The 21,675-nt window shown below is 45.8% G+C and overlaps 1 protein-coding gene across 1 annotated transcript in view; it reads left to right on the forward strand.

Moving 5' to 3' along the window:
- Positions 1–13,999, forward strand: part of Slc6a4 (solute carrier family 6 member 4) — a 34,381-nt gene extending 20,382 nt beyond the window's left edge. Inside the window, exons 9-14 of the mRNA XM_013111559.3 lie at positions 540–652; positions 1,271–1,402; positions 2,473–2,572; positions 4,269–4,369; positions 9,178–9,345; positions 13,266–13,999. Of these exons, the coding sequence (XP_012967013.1) occupies positions 540–652; positions 1,271–1,402; positions 2,473–2,572; positions 4,269–4,369; positions 9,178–9,345; positions 13,266–13,340 (689 nt within the window). The 3' untranslated portion in view covers positions 13,341–13,999. The remainder of the gene's footprint in view (positions 1–539; positions 653–1,270; positions 1,403–2,472; positions 2,573–4,268; positions 4,370–9,177; positions 9,346–13,265) is intronic.
- Positions 14,000–21,675: the final 7,676 nt, after the last annotated feature.

Consider the following 21,675-nt stretch of genomic DNA (forward strand, 5'->3'; position numbering starts at 1 on the left):
CCATAAGGGCTTGAGAACTTGTTTGTCACACTGTCAAAAGGATTGTGAGAGCTGGGCGTGGGGGGGGGTTGTAGGTCAGTAGTAGAGCACTTGCCTATAGTGTTCAGATGCTGGAGTTCATACCATAGCACCCCCAAATAGAAAAAGGGGTGACTTAAAAATGGCAGGGGGTCCTTAGTCCATCTCCTGCTATTCTGGTGCTGAGGACATCACAAGGTACTTTAGTTATAGCCGTCCTGGCCCTGACAACAAAACAGAATCATCACATACCGGAGCTTGTCCGGTCCCAGTCTTAAGTCTCCTCTTTCTCCTGAGTTGAAGACACACAGTTTTCAAGGTGGACAATCTTCCCCTTGGCTTTGCAAAATGTCAGGTGTGGTGAGTGAGGAAGCCTTTGGTACTGACAAAGCCGGATTCCCTGGGGGGCGGGGCTTACAGTGAGAACTGTAAGCTTTGGTGTAGCCCAGTTCTACTTTGCAATAGCTTGGTAGGATGGGTCTCGGCGTGCACCTCCTCCTCTTCCCCCCTCTCCGTTTCAGGCCCCAGCCTCCTCTTCATCACGTATGCGGAGGCTATCGCCAACATGCCCGCATCCACGTTCTTTGCCATCATCTTCTTCCTCATGCTAATCACACTGGGTTTGGACAGCACGGTGAGTAGAGATGGAAAGTGGGTCTGGGAGGATGAGAGGAAAGGGAGCAGGAAATGGCTAGACTCACTTCCTCCCGCCCAAACCCTCACGTGGTGCTGTTTGCTACCTCCTGGTGATTCCCCGCACCCTCCTCTTCCCTTCTTCCTCCTCCATTCCTCCCCATCCTGTCCCCCAGCCCGCTCTTCTCAGCAGTGGCACCTTTGTTATTATTGGCATCATGTAGGGAAAGTGCCTGGCACAAAGGGCTCAGCATATATAAACTACTGTTTTCCTTTTTTTCCCCCTGATGGCACCTAAAGGCTCAGCTCAGAGACCTGTAATTGTTAGTGTAGAGAGGGCATTGAGCTGGCCTTGGGGCACCCAGTCTCCCCCAGACACACCAAATGCTGAAGTTCTGGGTGCTGTATTTTCTTGCCTGCATGGCCTAAATGACAGGTTCTGATGATGGTATCAGATGGAAATAGGTTTCCAGCCATGTTCACAGGCCAGTGAGTGGGCGAACTGGTCTTGATCAGCTTGACTGTTCCCTTGGTGGTCTTATCTCTCTTCCTGTCCACTATCCTTAAGGCACAGGCTTGTCCCAAGACTGCACTGTGACCATCTGCATGTATTTTTTAGTTTGCAGGCCTGGAAGGCGTGATAACAGCGGTACTGGATGAGTTTCCACACATCTGGGCCAAGCGGCGGGAGTGGTTTGTGCTCATTGTGATCATTACTTGCGTCTTGGGATCCCTGCTCACACTGACTTCTGTGAGTCCCAGGGCCTTAGGCTGCGAGTGGCCTCTGCCAGGGCACCAGTACTCCACAAGCAGAGGGGATCCTTCCCTTGCACTCCCACTGTGCTCACTTGAGGGCCTCAAGGGGTGTTGCTAGCACTAGTAAAACACTCATCATGAGTTGAGGATGCAGCTTAGGGTTAGGTTGCTTGCCTAGCATGCGAGGCCCCAGGTTCAGTTTTCAGCATTGAAGAATTTGTCACCAACGAGAAGTTATTTCTGCATTACCTTCTGCGAGATCTGTGCATGGCACGCAGGGTGGGAGTGCTTAGTGTTTCACAACGGATCCAGTTTCACACTTGGAAAATTACCTGGGGAGAAGTTAGGATTTGCATTTCCAGCCATTTCCACCTTTCAGGGTGCTTTGTACTGGTGTCTTGGATGCAATGCTACTTTGTCTCCTTTAGAATTCTCCATGTGAAGTCAGATCCTCTCCAGGCACCTCCCTCCCCCTTCCCCAACTTTGTTTAGTAACCAAGGCAAACATAGTAAAGATGTCCTATCAGATAGTGTGACATCATGGACTTGTGTCCTCCTGGCTCAAGCCATGACCTCAGTGACTCCAGCATTTTACCAGGGCAGGATAGGAGACTTCGTAGGTCTCGGAGAGGTCAGAAGTTAGAACAAAAAGGCACAACAGTGACCTACATGCTTTTGTGTCAAGTTGGTCATTCCACATTCAGAATTTGTCTTTTCTTTTTCTAGACAGGGCTTCCCTATGCTGTCCTGGAGTAATCTGTATAGACCAGACTGGCCTCAAACTCAGAGATCCTCCTGCCTCTGCCTCCCCAGTGCTGGGATTAAGGGTGTGTCCACCATGCCCAGCTTGCAGATTCAGTATTACAGTTGTAGGTTCTCCAAGGTTGAGTCTACAAGTGGTCAGTAAGTTGAAAGTGGAGATAGAGACTTTTCAGAGTTTTTATCTTACAGTGCAGTGGGTTACATAAGGATGAGCTAAGGGGCTGAGAAGTTTCTGCAGGCCTTTGTAATGAGGAGGGCTGCACCTCAGAAGACCATTAACCACATCTGAAATCTCCTTCCCAGGGAGGGGCATATGTGGTGACGCTGCTGGAGGAGTATGCCACAGGGCCCGCAGTGCTCACGGTGGCACTCATAGAAGCCGTTGCTGTGTCTTGGTTCTATGGTAAGAAGTCCCTTCCAGGGAGGGCTCTCTCTCTATTACCCTCAGTCTGCATGGAACCAGGCACTGATTTCATCAGAGGAGGACAGGAAGGGGCAATTGGCTAAGTGTGATCCCCTGACAAGTCTAAGGTAATCTCAGTGGAGGACTCTACAGCCGTCCATCATTTCCTCAGCACTATACTACAGTTGCCATACCCCCCGGATATTTTTTTAACATTTACGCAGGAGAGAACAGCTAACGTCGGCCAGTTCACCCACAGTGGTGGTTTAGGACCTGATGTGCTGCTCTGAGAGTGCCCTGGGTTTAAGCGTCTCGAGCAGGACCCCTTTCCAGAGCACCGAGATAGAGCTTAGGTCCTTGTCTGCTAATGAGAAAAGAATGTCTGCTGTCTCTGCTTTGGCAAGTCCCCAGGTCACTCCCTCTGGTCCTGGGGTGGACTTTGACAGGGGTGAGAGGAGTACAGGAAGTGAGCTGAGCTCTATTGGCAGAGCTGCCACGAGCCCTGGGATAGGGGCAGGGGAGGGCACAGGCACGGACATGAAGAACACACGGTCAGAGGCGTGTCTGTACGATCCAGAAGCAAACATCTCATTCTGGAAATGCATTTGCTTTCCAGTCTCTATGCTCAACTGCCTTTTCCCGGTAGTCATTATGCACAGTGTAAAGAAAATGGGGCGAGCACATGAACTAAAGAGTTTAAGTGTGTGTGTGTGTGTGTGTGTGTGTGTGTGTGTGTGTGTAGCAGCCTGCAGAGGCTGGAGGAGAGTACTGGATTCCCTGAAGCTGGACTTGTAGGAGGTTGTGAGTCACCTGTTGTGGGTTCTGAGAACTGAATTCAGGGCCTGTTTCAGAGGATAGAGTTCAAAGTCACCGTATAGACCTGCCCTGGGAACCACAGACTTCTGGAGGAAGCAGCTGGAAGCACTTTCACTCCTCACGCCCTCACTTGTCAGTGGGCGTTGCCACATTAGTGCCAGTAAGTTTTTACAGAAGAACCTGGATCTTGACCTGGCATGTGAAGCAATACTGTGCTTAAAAAACTCCCTGGAAGAGCTGGAGAGATGACTCAGTGGTTAAGAGCCCTGGATGCTCTCCCAGAGGACCTGGGTTTGATTCCCAGCACCCATGGTGACTCGAAACCACCAGTTAACTCCAGTTCCAGGGGGTTTGACACCCTCTTCTGCCCTCCTCTGTGGACCCCATGGACACACAGGGTGTGCAAACATACATTGAGGCAAAACACTCATACACATGAAATAAATCTTTAAAAAAAATCTCCTTGAAAGTTGCCAGTGGACAGTGCAAGTTGGTCTCTGCAAGGCAGGCGCACTGTTCCTAAATAAAATGTGGCATCCTTCCTACAGTTAACTATAATCAAGTCCAGGCTGAGATCTTAGGATGACCGTGTAGGCACCAATGGGGAACTTGGCTCTCTGCCCAGGTGTCCAACTTTCTGGCTCTGTGAATTTTGCTTGCTATAAAAATGATTCAGTTTTGTAATACACCACCACCAAGCACACACACACACTGCCCCATCATGTGGAAAATCCCAAAGCGACTCCACCAGCTCAGGGCGGAATTCCCGCTCCCATTCCTACCATCGCCAGTGCTGACCCTGTTGACCTTGCCTGCAAGACTCAGGAGGTAGAAAGAAGTTCATGCTCTCGCAGTCAAATTCTCCTTTGGGCGATTCTAGGTATCACTCAGTTCTGCAGTGACGTGAAGGAAATGCTTGGCTTCAGCCCGGGTTGGTTCTGGAGGATTTGCTGGGTAGCCATCAGCCCTCTGTTTCTCCTGGTAAGTTGTCCCTTCTGTCTTGTTGTCCCAAGTATTTATAAGAAATAAGGCTAGGCAATGGTGGTGCATGCCTTTAATCCTAGCATTCAGGAGGCAGAGGCAGGAGAATCTCTGAGTTCAAGGTTAGCCTGGTCTCTAGGACAGCAAGCACTTCACAGAGAAACCCTTGCTTGAAAAATCAAAAAGGCTACTGAAGTGTTGTAACACACAGAAGAACATTCAGACCCAGGGTGTGCATCTCAAAGAGTTATAAACCCAGCACTTCTCAGAGGACAAAATCATACCAAGAGACAAAAATAAGCTAGCACTCTAAGAAGCCCCTCTGTCGGGCGCCTCCCTGCAGCTGTGCCCACCACTGCTCACCTGGTTCTGACACTGAACACGGGGGATCACGCTAGCGCAACATCATCACCACTAACAAAATGATAACATTTCCCGAGCAGTAAGTGCCAGAGCTGACTCGGCAACAAGCTTATACCCATTGCCCTTTTAATCCTTATGATAATTCAGAAAGGGTGTGTTTTTAAAAGATTTATTTATTTATTACATATACAGTGTTCTGCCTACATGCCAGAAGAGGACACCAGATTGAATTGTAGATAGTTGTGAGCCACCATGCAGTTGCTGGGAATTGAACTCAGGACCCCTGGAAGAACAGTCAGTGCTCTTAACTTCTGAGCCATCTCTCCAGCGCCCGTGGTTTGTTTTTAAATACAGTCTCCGTATGTAGATTGAATTGACCTGGAACTCTATACTTAGCCCAGGCTGACCTCACATGTGAGATCCTCCTGCCTCTCAGATGCCACTTCCACAGGCCTGAGTGACTGCACCTGGCTTGTTTCTTCTCATTAACATTTAAGAAAATTGAGGCTTAGGGTCATTAAAATCATGTGACAAACATTATTCAAGACCAAGGAAAGATATACTGTTTTTATTGCCCTGAGAGGGGTCCTAGCAATTTCATACTTAATTTTAGATGTACCTTGAAGGGGCACACACAAAGGTCCCCAAGTTTAGGACAAGTCAAAAGTAGAATTCATTTATTGTCGAAGAACCTGGATAAGAAAATCGAGGCAGGCATATCTCTTGTGAGTTTGAGGCCAGCCTGGTCTACAGAGCAAGATCCAGGTCTACTCCATAACTACTGAAAAACCCTGACTCAAAAAACGAAAACACAAAAGAAAGTTGAGTTCTAAGGGTGGTTCATGATGTTTAGCAGTCACTGAGTCTCCTATGTGCCCCTGCTACCTCCTCTCCAAGTGTCTTTCTGTTGCCCAAAGATGGGTACTACCCTATTAACCTCTCAAATGCATGCTGAGTGAGGTACCCTGGGCTAAGCCCAGCCTGTGCCCATTTATATATAAATGCTTTCATTTATATATATCCTTATTGGGAGGGGTCATTTTTGATCCTTTAGAGACACACACACACAAAAAGCGCAGGTTATGATTCCAGTAACCCACCTCAGCTTCTTGAGGCCATCCTAGACGCCTCAGGCCTTTCTTTAGCCAACAGTCTCTGTTCATCTCTGTGTTCTGACTCTCTTGAGAGAGACCCTTTGCTGCCCCCACCCCCCACCACTAACATCTCAGGATTAAGTGTTTTGTGTCTTTGAGACAGTTTCTCTAACAGTACTGACTGTCCTGGAACTTGCTTTGTAGACCAGGCTGCCCTCTGCCTCCCGAATGCTGGCGTTAAAGATGTGCACCACCATACCATGCCTGGCAGCATTAAATTTTATATGATGGCCCAATTTCCATCTTTGTTTCTGTGGTGCTGCATGTGTCCCTGTTCCCAGAAGCCCTTCCTGACTGCTCTAGACGCCAGAAGCTTTCATGAACATTTTCCCCGAGCTGTGAACATCTGGACACAGTGGCTCCAGGGCGGGCACAGGCTCTGGAATAGACACAGGCTCTAGAATAGACACAGGCTCTAGAATAGACACAGGCTCTAGAATAGACACAGGCTCTAGAATAGACACAGGCTCTAGAATAGACACAGGCTCTGGAATAGACACAGGCTCTAGAATAGACAGGGACTTCAGTGTAGGCCCTGGCTTGTGTACTTTAGGTTTTAGTCCATTGCTTTGTCAGCTCATTGGTCACTTGGTGCTTTTAGCCTATTTAAAAACCATATCAGCCTGGGAAGCCAGCATGGGACTGATCAAGACCCCCTGAATCTGGGTGTCAGTGAGGAGGCCTAGGGAATCTATTGAGCCTTGGGCAGCAGATCAGTACCCATCCCAAGTATACACACGGACTTTGGACTCCCATAGAACAATGTGAGGTGCACTCTCACCCTGAACTCTTGGGGAAGGGTCTAGGCCCTGCCCTATATGAAATGACAGACTATGGACACCCCCATGGAGGGCCTCACCCTCCCTGGGGAAACGAGGGGATAACGGGGGGGCACGGGAGGAGGGGAGGGAAAGGGAGAGGGACCTGGAACTGACTTGTGAAGCAACCTTGTTTCTTATCTAAATTAAAAAAAAAAAGAATAAAAAAACCATTTTTTTAAACAAGGTTTGCTGGTCTTGAACTTAACCCAGGAAATCCTATCACCTCAGTTTTTCAAGTAGTGGGGACTACAGGTGTTCACCATCATGCTATCTGTTTCTTTTAAATCCAGAAGTCTTTCTTTCTTTTTCTGTGTGTTTGTTTGCTAGCTTATACAGGGTCTCACTCTATAGTCCTGACTGGCCTGGAACTTGTTAAGTAAACCTATTTTAGCCTCAAACTCACAAGGATTCCCCTGCCTCTGGAGTGCTGGGATTGAAGGCAAGTGTTCATATACCTGGCAGAGTTTAGTGCTTTTCTATTCAGAGGCTTGGACTGAGTCTTCTGTGAACAGAAGCTAAGGTCCTGCCATAAATAGGTTATTAGCTTGTATTAATACCGATGCTTCTTGATAATCCACTTAACCCCTTTCATTTGTTTTTCGTGGAAGAAGGCACAGTAGATCAATGCCTTGAGGGTAGAGGCATTTTTGCTTATTGTTTTCATATCCCTACCCAGCAAGGAAGCAGCATCCAGGCCCAGACTCACTGTGAGACACCACCAGGGGACATAAATGCACCAGTACTCAAGATAAATGCTATTTTAATGCAGTGCTTAATATGGAAAACATTTCATCAAAATGCTGGGCCTGGCCCCTGAGCCTGTGTGACTCTCCTCATTCGCCTGGCCCAGGTCTGTGCCCATGAGGTCCTATCTCTGACAGATTATATGAAAATATTTTGTCTTCCCCTCATGCATGAGGTGAGAGCCTCATTCTTGTCTGGGTCTGGCGGCCTTGGGTTTTTTGTTTGTCTGTTTCTGGAAGCTACCCATGTAGAGACCAGTGCCGGCACATAAGTCATCATCTCAGGGATGTTCATGTCCTTCCAAAGGCCAATGCTCTGTGGCACTGAGAGGGGGCAGCTCGGCCTTCTGAATCTATGTTGAATGAACAGGTTCCCATTCAGTGCTTTAGGTAAACAAGTAACGAACTGAAACCATTCTTTTTCACTGAAACAAACTTACAAAAAAAAAAAAAGAAAGAAAGAAAGAAAAAAAGGAAGAAGAAAGAAAATAGATTGAGGCCGGGCATTGGTGGTGCACGCCTTTAATCCCAGCACTCGGGAGGCAGAGGCAGGCAGATCTCTGTGAGTTCGAGGCCAGCCTGGTCTACAAGAGCTAGTTCCAGGACAGCCTCCAAAGTCACAGAGAAACCCTGTCTCGGAAAAAGAAAAAGAAAATAGATTGAATGGGCTCAGCGGGGGAGCCACTGAGTGACAAGCTTGGGCCCTGGCAGCGCTCACACACTTGACAGCAGATAGCCCAGTTCTGTTAAGGATGGCTCCTGACCAGATCTTCTCCACCTCTATCCCCAGTTACCTTCCTCAGTAGCCAGGTCTGGGCCTGAGGAGCAAGGTTTGTGGTTGATGAGGCTCCGTTCTTGAAGCCTTCCTCCTGGACACAGGCTAGCACTGCTCTCTGAAGAAGGATGTTTGCTTAACAATTTCCCATTTTATTACCTGCAGACAAAAGGAAAAACATATAACTAGATGCTTAGCTCCATTAATAACTTACATTAGTGTCTTCTTTCTGAGCATGAAGCACTAAAATAAAATTAAGTCAAGAGCAATAGTGATTTCAGCATAGTGGTTCCTAGGCCAAAACCATTCTGGAAACCAAACTGATAATAAGAAAATCTAAGTTGGGTGTTAAGAGATTTGAATTTTCCATCAAGAATTTCACAGGATCTTCAAGTGAAAAATGTGTGAAGCTGCTTTCCCTGCTTCCACTATTCCTTCCCGTGGGGCCCATAGCAGACTGTCACTAGCGTTGAGATGCACCGTTGTAGTCATTCTTACTGAAACCACCGGCTGCAGAGCCTAACACGGAGACGGGAAGGAACATTCCCAGAAGAAGATACTCCTCAGTTTCTCTCTCCCAGACAGAAGGTACCTTCCATCGCACCTCAGTAAAACAGTAGTGAAATGCCGGACATGGCCACACAGTAGAGATGAACAGAGGGGCTGCCCAGGTTGTCTGTTTGCTGGCCAGTCACAGTGGGTGCCAGCCTCTTCTCCATGATAGGAAATGCTACATCTCCCTGCCTTGGGAGCAATTGTAGGGATGCTGTAATCTCCACACTAGCAATGAGATGAAGAAACCCAGACAAGGAATGTACCAATTTGTTTTGTTTTGTTTTTGACTTTTAGTTGGTAGTAAGTTCAATCTAGGATATCCCCTAGTAGAATCTCAGATGTGGTCTTTGGTGTTTGTGGTTTCAAGATTTTCAATGTTTCTTGGAATTTGTCTTAGTTCATCATTTGCAGTTTTTTGATGAGCCCACCCCAACTGCGGCTTTTCCAATACAATTATCCTCACTGGAGTATCATCTTGGGCTACTGCATAGGGATGTCATCCATCATCTGCATCCCTGCATACATCATTTATCGGCTGATCAGCACTCCGGGGACACTTAAGGAGGTATGTGCCATCTAATGAGAGGGAGAGGGAGGGGGGAGAGAGACAGAGAGAGACAGAGACAGACAAAGACAGACAGAGACAGAGAGAGACAGAGAGAGAAAATTAGTAGGATAATTGGGAAGAAAGTAATTCTCTTGTTATGTTTTATTCAAAAGATAAAATCCACCAGAAGGCTCTTTGTCTTATATATCTATAGTGTTTCATTTACCTCATTGAAGGTTAAATAACTGCCTTTTACATTACAAGACAACTCATAAACACTGTGACAAGAGTGAGCTGAGCCTGATGTATCACAGTGCTCGGGAGGTAGAGATCTTCTGTGACACTGATTTGGGGACCAGCTTGGGTTATATGAGACCCTGTCTAAAGTGATGGGGGTGCTCTGCAGGGTTCTGTCTGGGCTGTGTTCGGCTTCCTAAGCTCACCATCTCCTTTACCTGCTGCTTGTCATTGGCATAGACCACACATGTGTGACATCCAGGGCACAGATAAGTGAAGGTTATGATTTAAAAGTGCGGTGGTCCTTTTTCTTTTCTCTATTTTGAGGCAGAGATTCACTATGTAAGCCAGGCTGACCTCAAACTCAGCTTTACCTGCCTCTTGAGTGCTGGGATTAAAGGTGTGGCCACCATGCCTGGTGCCACGGTCATTTATGTTACATGGATGTGTTAAGTACTGTCTTGAAGAACATTGCCAAATAAGGATGTTACAATCACAAAGTAAAGTTGTTACAGTAACAACTTAGCTTAAAAACTGTCACCCACCCAACAAAGTTGTAGGTCAGACCATTGGAGCCATTTTACCCCATGTTAGAAGAAACAATTATTGATATCTGAATTTATAAGTTCTTAAGTTCCTAAAAATTTCTATAAGCTGCAAACTTGCCGAAGTGTCTGCCTCTAGGTCATCTTATCTGGCTCTCTAGAGACCTTGGCAGGTGGATGGGTACAGGTGCTACTGGCAGACAAGAGCATCGAGGGTGGGTGTGACCTTGTCAAAGTCATTATTTCGGTGACTTGTCTGAAGACAACACAGTCCAGGGACTCTCCAGCTCTTCTGACTTTTTGGCCAGTGATTTTGTATTTTTGGGTGCAGTTTGCCTTCTCCTGAGCTGACCATTTGCTAGTGTAGAAACTGATGTGTCCATTTTCATGCTGCCAGAGGTGGTGGTTCCACTACTGGGACTCATGACAGTGTCACTTCACTCCCGCAGACCTGAAATGTTTTCAATGTTACTGTTCGGGTGGGTTTCTGCCGCAGTAGTCTGTGTTTTGTAATGGGTGTCACACCAGGACAGTCTTAGGTCCCTTATTGTGTTTGCAGGGGAGGAGCTCAGAGGTGAAGGGTGGCATCAGGAGAAAGCAGGAGGCTTTTGAGAACTCAGGGGCTAGACTGTGGCTTCTAATAAGCAAAACTTCCGTACTGAATAGACCACCACACTAATGCTCTCAGACGTTTTGTAAGGGCATGAGACAAACATCCTTTTCTGAGAACTGGATTTCCTTTTTCTAAGTAGGAAAATTAAACTCAAGGTAGAGAAAACTCAGCTCTTGAAAATTTCTATAATCAAACCAAAGCAACCTTATCACCTTTCCTCCCCGAGGGGCCAGACAGTCATTTTCCTGCAGTACATTCCCAGACCAGAGTCACTACACTCACTCCTCCAGGCTACCTTTAATGACAGCTGAGGAGCTCCATCACCTGTTTTGCTACAAATCCAGAGGCCAGGGTCAGAAGTAGGAACTCCAGGTTAACAAATGCCAGCATTTTGTCACAGGCTGCCCCTCAAATCCTAGTTGTCTTTCTTGCAAATTTTCAGTTAGTTACAAGGAAATATCACCCAAAAACGTGTGATAGAGCTCAAACCCATTGGCAGTAGGTGAAATGACAGGGCGTCTTTACCAAAGGCCACCAGATGGGAGACAGTGGGTTTCCAGGAAGCAGCTGATAAACCCCGGGGGAATCTTAAGGACAGGACCTAGTCAGCCATGCAAAGCATTTGCCTCTGGGCCTTGGTTTCCGAATCAGTAAAATGTACTCATCAGACTAGAGTGTGCTGATGAGTAGCAACAGTGACATCACCAGGTAGAAAGATCTAGAGAACACTGGATTAAGGAAAATCCTACCCCTTCTTTACAAGAAACTCTCAGAGACCTTTGCTATTCTTGTGTACAATTATACCATGGATTTCCCCCCAAGTACTCCTGGAAAAATTAGAAGTTTCTTGGAGGGCGGGCAGGGAGGGAGGACTTTTATTCTAAAATCTCACTATGCAACTCAGACTAGCCTTAATCTCGAAGTGACCCTCTTGCCTCTGATGGCTGGCTGGCATTGTCAGGTCTATGCCACCATACCTGCCTATATAGGAGTTCTTAAAGCAATTATTCGTTAATTTCTAGATTGGACAGAAGCACTCTGGGAGGAAGGGAGGTTCCATAATAAAATTTTGGTTCGGTTAAAAAAAAACCCAACAAACAAAAAGGCAAACTTAAGAGGGAAGTAAATGACTGAACTCTGCTGGGTACCGGTCATATCCAGATGCTCCGGGCTTTATGAGATTAGATCCTGATAAACCTATCATAAATTGAAAATATCATTAAATAAAAAATACAATGAATATACCTAGCATCCTGAACATCACAGCCTAGCAACACAGTACAGTACAGTTATTCTCATGGCCACTTGGCTGGCAGGAACTGTGTCTTGCTGCCACTACCTAACATCAGGAGAGAGCAATGTTTCTAGCTTGGGAAAAGATCAGAATTCAGAACACTTTCTACTGAACAGATGTCACTTTTGCATATCACAAAGGAAAAATGGGTTGTGGTGATCCACTGTAAGTGGGGGTGAGGGGGTGGGGGGTGGGGAGGTGGGGTAGGGGGGTGGGGATGGAGGGGTGGGGGTGGGGGGCACCTGTATAAGTCTGCAGTGTACAGAGTAAGATCTGTTACTGGTCTAATTCGGGAAGGTATCACAGGCAGTAGCAGCCTAGAAGGCTCAAGGTTGGGGTCATTCACTAGTTAAAGTCATTGTTAGAGAAAGCCTTTGACCCACACAAAGATAATGGGAGAGGGTCCCTAATGAACACAGTTGTGAAGATGTCAGCCATGCTCCATTCTTAGATTAGCTGGTTACCATCTTGCACAAGGCCAGGGCATGGCAAAGTTGAGTCAATAGTCGTCTGGAGGTCTGGCAAAATGGCTCTTACCACCAAGCTAGACGAGTTAAATTGCAGGAACTTACACAGCAGAAAACTGAGTCCTGTAAGCCATCTTCCACCCTCCACATATGCACTGGCATACGTGCACATACACCCAACATCAAGCACTATCTAACCCTGCTAACTTGGGGGAGTCAGCCCAAGGGGCAGCAGCAGATATAGGAAGGAGGGGCACAAAAGCCAAACACTTTTCTTTATTCTGCTATTTACCGGGCTTGCCGCTCCCACACACTCTAATTAGCTCTTTCCTGTATATCATAACTCCACTTAAGACTAATCCTAATTATATTTTTATCAACAATAGTTTACAACATGGTAATGGGTGGGTTTCAGTGGCTCATGGCACTGGGCTCTATGGCCAAGAGGAGAATTGAAATCCAGTCGTCTGTCCCCAAGTCTGTGTATGTGGCTCTGACAAGCCTTGTCTCTTTAAGTCTGTCATGCTATGGCTAGCAAGGTCCTCCTGAAGGATTATTCCTTCTATTAGTGTCACAATGATATCCTCACTGGCTCTAAAGATGCTTGTGTTCTCCACTCTGCCATCTTTACCCATATAAGTTGGGAATTTCTCCTTCAAAGGCCAATGAGGCTATTCCAGCTTATTATGAAATGTCATTAAAATACTGTTCAATGTTTTAATATTAATGTTGAAATATCTTTTCAAACAAGACTTCATAGCATTGTATTTTCTTCCCAATAGCGCATTATTAAAAGTATCACTCCTGAAACACCAACAGAAATTCCCTGTGGGGACATCCGCTTGAATGCTCTGTAACTCGCTAGGGAGGAACTGGTTTCCCAGCCACGTCTCCCAGCTGTGACAAGCCCACCTCCACCTCTCCCCTCTCAGCCACGCCTGACGAAGCAAGGTCTTTGTGCATGGAGACACAGTCTTAAAGGACTGTGGTGCCAGCTGCTTGTGGATTCCAGCCACTCCTTTCCATGAACTCTCTTGGACATACTGCCACATGGATGTAACAGCTGAACTGGCCTCTGTTGGTACATGTGAGGGAATGTGTGTGGGGTGATGAAGTCATCAGTTAGCATTAGGTTTAGAATTAAGTCTGTGAAAGTCTCCTGTATAATTTTTTTGGTATGATCATATTATCTCACATCTGTTTGCTTCTAAAGCCTTCATTGTCCATGAATGCATAAATCATTTAAGAGAAAACAGGGATGTCTTACTAGCCATATATTTTCTCAGTAGCATAGGATTCGATAGCTGGAATCTACTAGAACCTTCTAATCCACATGCTGCTGTGAAGTCAAGAAAGGAAGATGTAAAGACGCTAAAGTGAATAAATGATTCGTGTGTGTGAGCTTTTGTGTCTGTACATTGCTGTGTCTGTGTACTCTTAGACCTGGTATTATGGGTCCATTACAAACTATGTAAGCGTCCTCTAATTTTTCTTACATTAAACAAATTCTACCTACTCCATGTGTAGCATTGTGTGTGTTTTTATTAGCACATTCTGTTACCATCTTTTCCAGTGACAACCCAGTGTTCTCTCCACTGTATCTCACACACACACACACACACACACACACACACACACACACACACACACACACAGAGTTAAACATTGAGGCTAATGTTCTGTGGGCAAATCTGGCCTGTCCTATTAGTGGCAACTATTTCCACGATGGCTGCGGCCAGACGCAGCTTCCATGTTTAGCTGGGTATCTGGTGGAAGCGCTACTTCAAATGACTGAGGGGTTTGACTGTTCAGGTTATTTGTTTCGTGGACACAGGGCAAATCCAACTTCCACTTGGCTCTGGGGTCCATAGGTTAATTCTCTGAGCCGAGGGCAGGTCTTCTCCACCCAGAGAATCTGAGCTAACTATAAAAGTCTCAGAAAGCTTAGTATGTAAAACTCTTTTATTAAACAATTATGAAGAGGCCAGTGGGATGGCTCAGCAGATAAAGTCACATGTTACACAAGCTTGGTGACTTTGGTCAATCCCTGGGACCCACATAAAGGTGGGAGGAGAAGAAACAACCCCACTATCTTGTCTCCTGCCCTCCATACACAACGATGCACGTGTGCCCCCCCATCACGGACACACACTCACACATTCATAAATAATTACTAGAAGATGCTCCCCATAGAATGAAACAGCAAATCAAGCAAGAAGAAAAAATGGGATTCAAAAAATGTAAAACTCAGACTCAAACATTACGCTGGAGGAACACCAAAGTGATGACTTGAGCTTCCCATTCATGAAAGGGAATTGCTAGGCTAGAGGTGAACTCAGAGACTAAGTAAGGAGTAAGTAATCTTTGAGATGGAATAAGAAAGAAACCCCCAAGTCAGAGGATCAAGAGGCCTCAGAGCTATAGGAGGAGGGAAAAGAAATTCCAGAACTGGAGGGTGAGGAGAAGAAACCTCAGTCCAAGATGAAGAAAATAGGCAGGAGGCCAGAGACAGCTACAGGGAGGAGGGGGAGGGGATCTCAGTACTGTGTGAAACAGAGCTCAACTTCTCAGTCCCTTAGTGTGGAAGACACCAAGCATGCAATTGGAACAACCAGGGGTGGCTTGGAGATGAATTGATTTGGTAGTGAATTTTCAGTCAGTGGAAGGAGGGGCAGGAGGAAAGGAGAGAAGCTGGGGGAGGAGGGGGAGAAGCTGGGGGAGGAGGGGGAGAAGCTGGGGGAGGAGGGGGAAGATGGAGAAGAGGCAGAGAGGCAAAGGCTATTTCTCAGGCTAAGACAAAAGGTGCCCTAGCATGAATTTAAAGAAATTTTCTCTAGTTATTTGGTTTGGGACTCAGAAGAAAATGTTGACAAAGTGACAGTAGGAACATGAAACCCGGAAGGAGAAAAAACAGGTATTAGAATACGCTGCCTAACCTGGCTCTTGGCTTCTCTCTCAACATCACTGGCAATACAGAACAGCGATCCTATAAAGTACTCACGTACAAATTCAAGTGTTCTCATACGACATCCTGACTTTAAGGAACACAGAGAAACGGTTTTCAGCCTAGAATCCTGTATCCAGCCAGACTGGCATTTAATTTTGCAAATAAGAAAAGAGGAAGCTTTGATATTGATATTCCAGAAGTTTCTTTCCATCAAAATACCCCCCCAAAAAAACAAGTAAAATCGGAAAATGAACTTCATATCTTACATTTGGGAGTGTGTATAACGGAATAGTCACGTTAAAAGCGTGATGCTCAACTTGGTAGGATTTAGAATGATGGTCTAGAAGACAGACACCTGGCAGTGACAGTGAGGAAGACCCACCCTCAGCATGGGCGGCACCATTCCTTTTGTTCGGGAGCCAAACTTAATAAAAAGGAGAAAGCGGAGAACCAGCATCCATCTCGCTGCTCCTGGACTGTAGACAGAGTGAGCCCGTGGCTTCACACCAGAAGCTGTCGGCACGGTCATGCCTCCCGACTACGATGGACCAGGCTCTCCGCCATGTATCCCCCACTGTGATGGACTGCTCTTTCCGCCACGCCCCCTCACTACGATGGACCGCACTCTCACACTATGAGCCAAAATAAACCCTCCCTTCTTTAAGGCGCTTTGTAAGCTATTTGGTAAGAGCAGCAAGAAAGGTCAATGATAAAAAGGGTATGTTTAAAAAGCTTTAACCACGTAGCCTTCAGAGTGCAGGGAGGAATCTTGTCAACGCAATCTTAGATAGGAAAAGTAATAGAAACCCTGGGAGAGGAGGAGAATGGCAAGATAAATCAGAATAGGAAATACTGCAAAGGCTGACTCAAGAAAAGGAGATTTTATTACTTTATCATTGCTTTGTCATGATGTAACTTTTTGTTGTTGTTGTTGTTTTGTTTTATGAGACAAGGTTTCTCTGTAATGTTTTGGGGGCTGTCCTGGAACTTGCTCTGTAGACCAGGCTGGCCTCATAGAGATCTGCCTGCCTCTGCCTCCTGAGTGCTGGGATTAAAGGCGTGCACCACCACTGCTAGGCAGATTTTTTTAAATTATTAAGACCAATAGAATTCGTGTTACAGATCTCTGAGAGTTCCAGGTCAGCCTGGTGTCCAGAATGAGTTCCAGATCTGTCAGGGCTACACAGATAAGTCCTGTCTCAACAAACAAAAGAATGAACAGACCCAAAACAACAACAACAATAAAAATACCCACTTGAACTATGAATAATACATTTCAGAAAAGGTAAATGGATCAATACAGTTCTTTGTAGTCTGTGACAAGCTTTAGTCTATCATGTACCGTTTCCTTTGGTCACCATTGGTCTAACAGACAGTCTCCCAGGTCTGCAAAAGAGGAGCTTGAGGCTCGGGGAGGCTGACTTCCTCAAGTTTGTACACACACACACACACACAGTACACTCATGCACATACACACAGGCACACACACACAGCTTTTAAGCCACCACCTTTCCTTTCTTGCGCATCCCCAAGATCACACATTAATAAAAATATTATGCATAAAACATTTTACAAACTTGAAAAGTTACCCAGCCTTAACAATTCTAACACTTTAAAAGTTGTCTCTTTGGGGGCTGGAGAGATGGCTCAGCAGTGAAGAGCATTGCCTATTCATCCAGAGGTCCTGAGTTCAATTCCCAGTAACACAACTATCTGTAATGAGATCTGATGTCCTCCCCTGGCCTGTAGTTATGCAGGCAGAACACTGTACACATAGTAAATAAATAAATCTTTTTTTAAAAATTTGTCTCTTTAAAAATATCCAGTCTCTTTTAAAATCCAAATAATTCTCTGTAAAATTCCAAAATACTTTTTTAAGTTTAAAAAACTCTCAGCTGTGGGTTCCTGTACAAATCAAAACTAGCTTGAGTGCTTTCTTACTTCTGGAAGGAATAACCAGATCACAGTCACAAAACCAAACTAAAGAATGACGAGTAAGAATGTCAAGTTGCCCACTCCCAGTCTTCTGGATGCTGGCAAAGGGCCTGGGTCAGGACTCCTGCTGCCCCTCCGCAGCACACAGCTTATCTTGTAGGCGCAGGCGGTTCCACTCCACTGCTGCTATTCTTGGTAGTTGCCCCATGGTCCTGGCATCTCCAAAATGAAAATGCTGGGGTCTCTGCTGCAACCGGGCTGCACCTGCAGTGGCAGCCTCTCCTGGGCTCTCTTCGGGGACTCCAGCCCTGCCACACAGCCAAGCCTCAGCTGCTCTCCATGATCCCTTCATGCCTTTAAAACCAGCGCCACCTGGGTGAGTCTTACACTACCAAGTCCAGCTACCAACAGGAGGTACAACTGAGGCCACTTCTGGGCTACAGCTTCTGCAAGCTGACCCTGGGGAAACACTTTCCAGAAGATATCACCTCTGTGAAGCTGGTCTCTTCTGTTTTGTTTTTCAAGACAGGGTTTCTCTGTTTTGTTTTGGAGGCTGTCCTGGAACTTGCTCTGTAGACCAGGCTGGCTTTGAACTCAGAGGTCCACCTGCCTTTGCCTCCTGTGTGTTGGAATTAAAACCATGTGTCACTCTGCCCAGCTCCAGAAGCACAGATTCTTAATACATACATCCCCAGTAGAATCTGTTTCCCTCTGAAACTTCACAAGTCCGCTCCATCCTCTGCACTGCTCTTAGCATGCTTATCTTCCAAGGTCCCACGGAACTCTTCACTGAGCCCTCAACACTCAATGGCTTTTCTAGCCCCAAGTTCCAAAGTCCTTCCAATCCTCCCCAAAACTACACGGTCAGGTCTGTCCTATTATCCTGGTACCAACTTGGCTTAGTTAGGTTTACAGTGATGAAACACCATAATCAAAGCAACTTGTGGAGGAAAGGGCTTATGGGGCTTACCCTTCCAAATCTCTGTTCATCACTGAAGGAAGCCAGAGCAGGAACTCAAGCAGGGCAGAATCCTAGAGGCAGCAGCTGATGCAGAGGCCATGGAGAGGAGCTGCTTTCTGGCTTGATCCACGTGGCTTGCTTAGCTTGCTGTCTTATAGAACCCAGGACCACCAGCCCAGGGTGGCTCCATCCACAATGGGCTGGGCTCTCCTATATCAGTCACTAATTTAAAAAATGCCCTATAGGCTAGCCTGCAGCCTGATCTTATGGGGGCATCTTCTCAACTGAGCTCCCCTCCTCTCAGATGACTCCAGTTTGTAAGCATCAGGCGGGTGGCAGGAATGAGAGAACAAAATGCTCTGAAACTGAGGCTACATGTCACGCATGGTCCCACGATGTCACGCATGGTCCCACGATGTCATGCATGGTTCCACAATGTCATGCATGGCTCCACGATGTCACGCATGGTTCCACGTAACAGTCTGATGTGCTACAAGTCTGGCCAGCACGGAGTGTGACGTTTCAATTACAGGAGTTTCTTTAGGGACACATCACTAGGAAATATATATATCTGAGGATCTTAAAATGATCACCTGTATTTATTGTTTCTAACTGTATGATTATTATAAACTAAAATTTCAGTGGGAAAAATGGAGAGGATAATGCTGAGATCTGAGTGGATTTGGATTTTAAAAAGTCTTAAAACATAGATCTTAACTACAAAAAATAAGGATGATGAGGGACTTGCTTCCTACAAACAAGGACATTCCCTTGACTACAATACAACTATCATATCAGGAAAGCAACACCCTTACTTTCTGCCTTCTCATCCTGACCTCACTGATGACCTTTGTACACATAGATCCACCCAAAACAACACTTTCGCTTTGTTTCAGATCCTTTGTCTCTGCTCTAGGAGTTTCCATCCTTCATGGCTTTGGAGCTTTGGGAGATTATGAGCAGTTATTTTGGATATTCAACTTAATTCTTAGTAAGCTGACTAGATGACTGATTTTACACCCAAGTCTAGCTGTGTGTTTCTGTTAGGCATGTCTCAGAACCTGTACAACGTGGTTCCTGCCACACCCTATCAGATGGAGCAAGTTCTTTTCATGTTTCCTCAACATTGATATCAACTTCAGTTTTGACTAAGGCTGTCTAGTCTGCAAAGACTTCTAAAGGGTCTTCTCTTTTTTGTCTTATTAATAAGGAGGATTTCCGAGGCTGCAAATACTCTATTCATCAAAAGTGCAGTTTATTTTTTTAAATGTATTGTTCTGTGTGTAGGTGTTCTACCTGCATGTACGTCTGTGTGTTAGGTGCACGCATTACCCTCGGAAGTCAGAAGAGCCCCATCAGACCATCTGGGGCTGGAGTCATAGGTGGCTGCAGTGGCCATGTGGGTGCAGGGAACTGTAGCACGAATAAGAAAAACCCAGTGACAGGTATGGGGTTAAAACAGAAGATCAGAGAAGGAAAGTAGCCAGACACTAGAGAGTTCTCACCTCTACCAAAGCTGACTGAAGGGACAATCCTGTCTTCAGACTGCCTCTGTCTCCATCAAACCACAGACTGCACTGCTCCTGTCTCCTCCCACTTTATATTTTCTCTAGTGCTGGGATTAAAGGTGTGGGATTCCAAGTGCTAGGATCACCTTTGTGTGAGCTTTGTTTCTCTTTTAGACTGGATCAATTCATGTAGCCCTGAGTGACCTTGAACTCACAGAGATCCATCTACCTCTGCCTCCCAAGTGCTGGGATTAAAGGTGTGTGCCACTGCCTGGCCTCTATGGATGGCTAGTGTGGGTAGCTTTGCAGTTTGATCTTCAGGCAAGCTTTATTTGTTAGATCCTACACAAAATATCACCACAGGGAACTGAACCCAGCCTCAGGAGGGGCTGGGCCATGCCCCTACAGCTCATTTAAAAAAAAAATAGATTCCTATCTTATTCTGTGAGATGGCTTAGTGGGCCAAAATTCTACCCTGCAAACCTGGTGTACCGAGTTTGATCCCTTGATCCCATGGTAGAAGGATCATCTCTGGATAGTTATCTGACCTCTATGTATGGGCATGCCTACACACACACACCACACACACACACACAAAATTTTTTTAACAACTATGAGAAATAAACTTTAAAATGTTTGTGGGACACATTATGCATACAGTATAATATATAAACATGTTTATAGTTAAAGAAGTTGAAAATTGAAATCTCTACCCAAGAAAGAGTATTGTCTGCATCAAAAATTCCTGCGTGCTCTTCTCCATATATAAAGGGTACCTTGACATTTATAATCATTTCCTTGTTTGAACAACAGGATCAAGAATGAAAAGGTCAGGCTGGAGAGATGGCTCCGAGGTTAAGAGAGCACTGATTGCTCTATCAGAGGTCCTGAGTTCAATTCCCAGCAACCATATGGTGGCTCACAGCCATCTGTAATGAGATCTGGTGCCCTCTTCTGGTATGCAGGCATACATGGGAGCAGAATGTTGTATACATAATAAACACATCTTAAAAAAAATGAAAAGGTTGGCCAGGTGGTGGTGGTGGTACACACACCTTTAATCCCAGAACTTGGGAGGCAGAAGCAGGCGGATCTCTGTGAGTTCTAGAACAACCTGGTCTACAAGAGCTAGCTCCAGGACAGGCTCTAAAGTTACACAGAGAAACCCTGTTTTGAAACAGCAAACCAAACAAATGAAAAGGTGGCTGGAATGATGGTCCAATGGTTGAGTGTGCTCAGAGCTCTGGCAGGAGTTGGTCTCCAGCACTCACAGCCTGTGGCTCACAACTACCTGTAACTCCAGCTTCAGAAGATCAATATCCTCTTTTGGCCTCTATGGGTACTCTCATACATACAGCATACATGATATATGAACATAAGCACACAGAAAAAAATGAGGGTACTGGGTGCTTTCCAAGCGAAAATCAGGATACTGTTCCCAGAACTAAAGGGCAGAGATAAAACTTCTGCTTATTCAGGGACAATCTACATATCTTAACCAATTAGTATCTTTTCCTCTCCGACGTAGCTGATGTGCTTTGTGGAAGTATTTGAACTTCAGGATGAGGGAAAATGAGTTATTTAATCTCTTTGATATAATCTCTCCCTCCTCACTTTGCACACCATAATAAAATCAACTTTTCCAAGCATAGGGAATAATCCTAAGGAATGATGCTAGTGCTCTCTCTCTCTCTCTCTCTCTCTCTCTCTCTCTCTCTCTCTCTCTCTCTCTCTCTCTCTCTCTCTCTCTCTCTCTCTCTCTCTCTCTCTCTCCTCTCTCTCATCTTTCCACTTAGGTTTCTCGCCTGTGTAAATCAGTGCTTTTTAGGGCTTGTCAAGGA

Source organism: Mesocricetus auratus, unplaced genomic scaffold, assembly GCF_017639785.1.
Source record: "Mesocricetus auratus isolate SY011 unplaced genomic scaffold, BCM_Maur_2.0 Super-Scaffold_100007, whole genome shotgun sequence".
NCBI classification, from domain to species: Eukaryota; Metazoa; Chordata; class Mammalia; order Rodentia; family Cricetidae; genus Mesocricetus; species Mesocricetus auratus.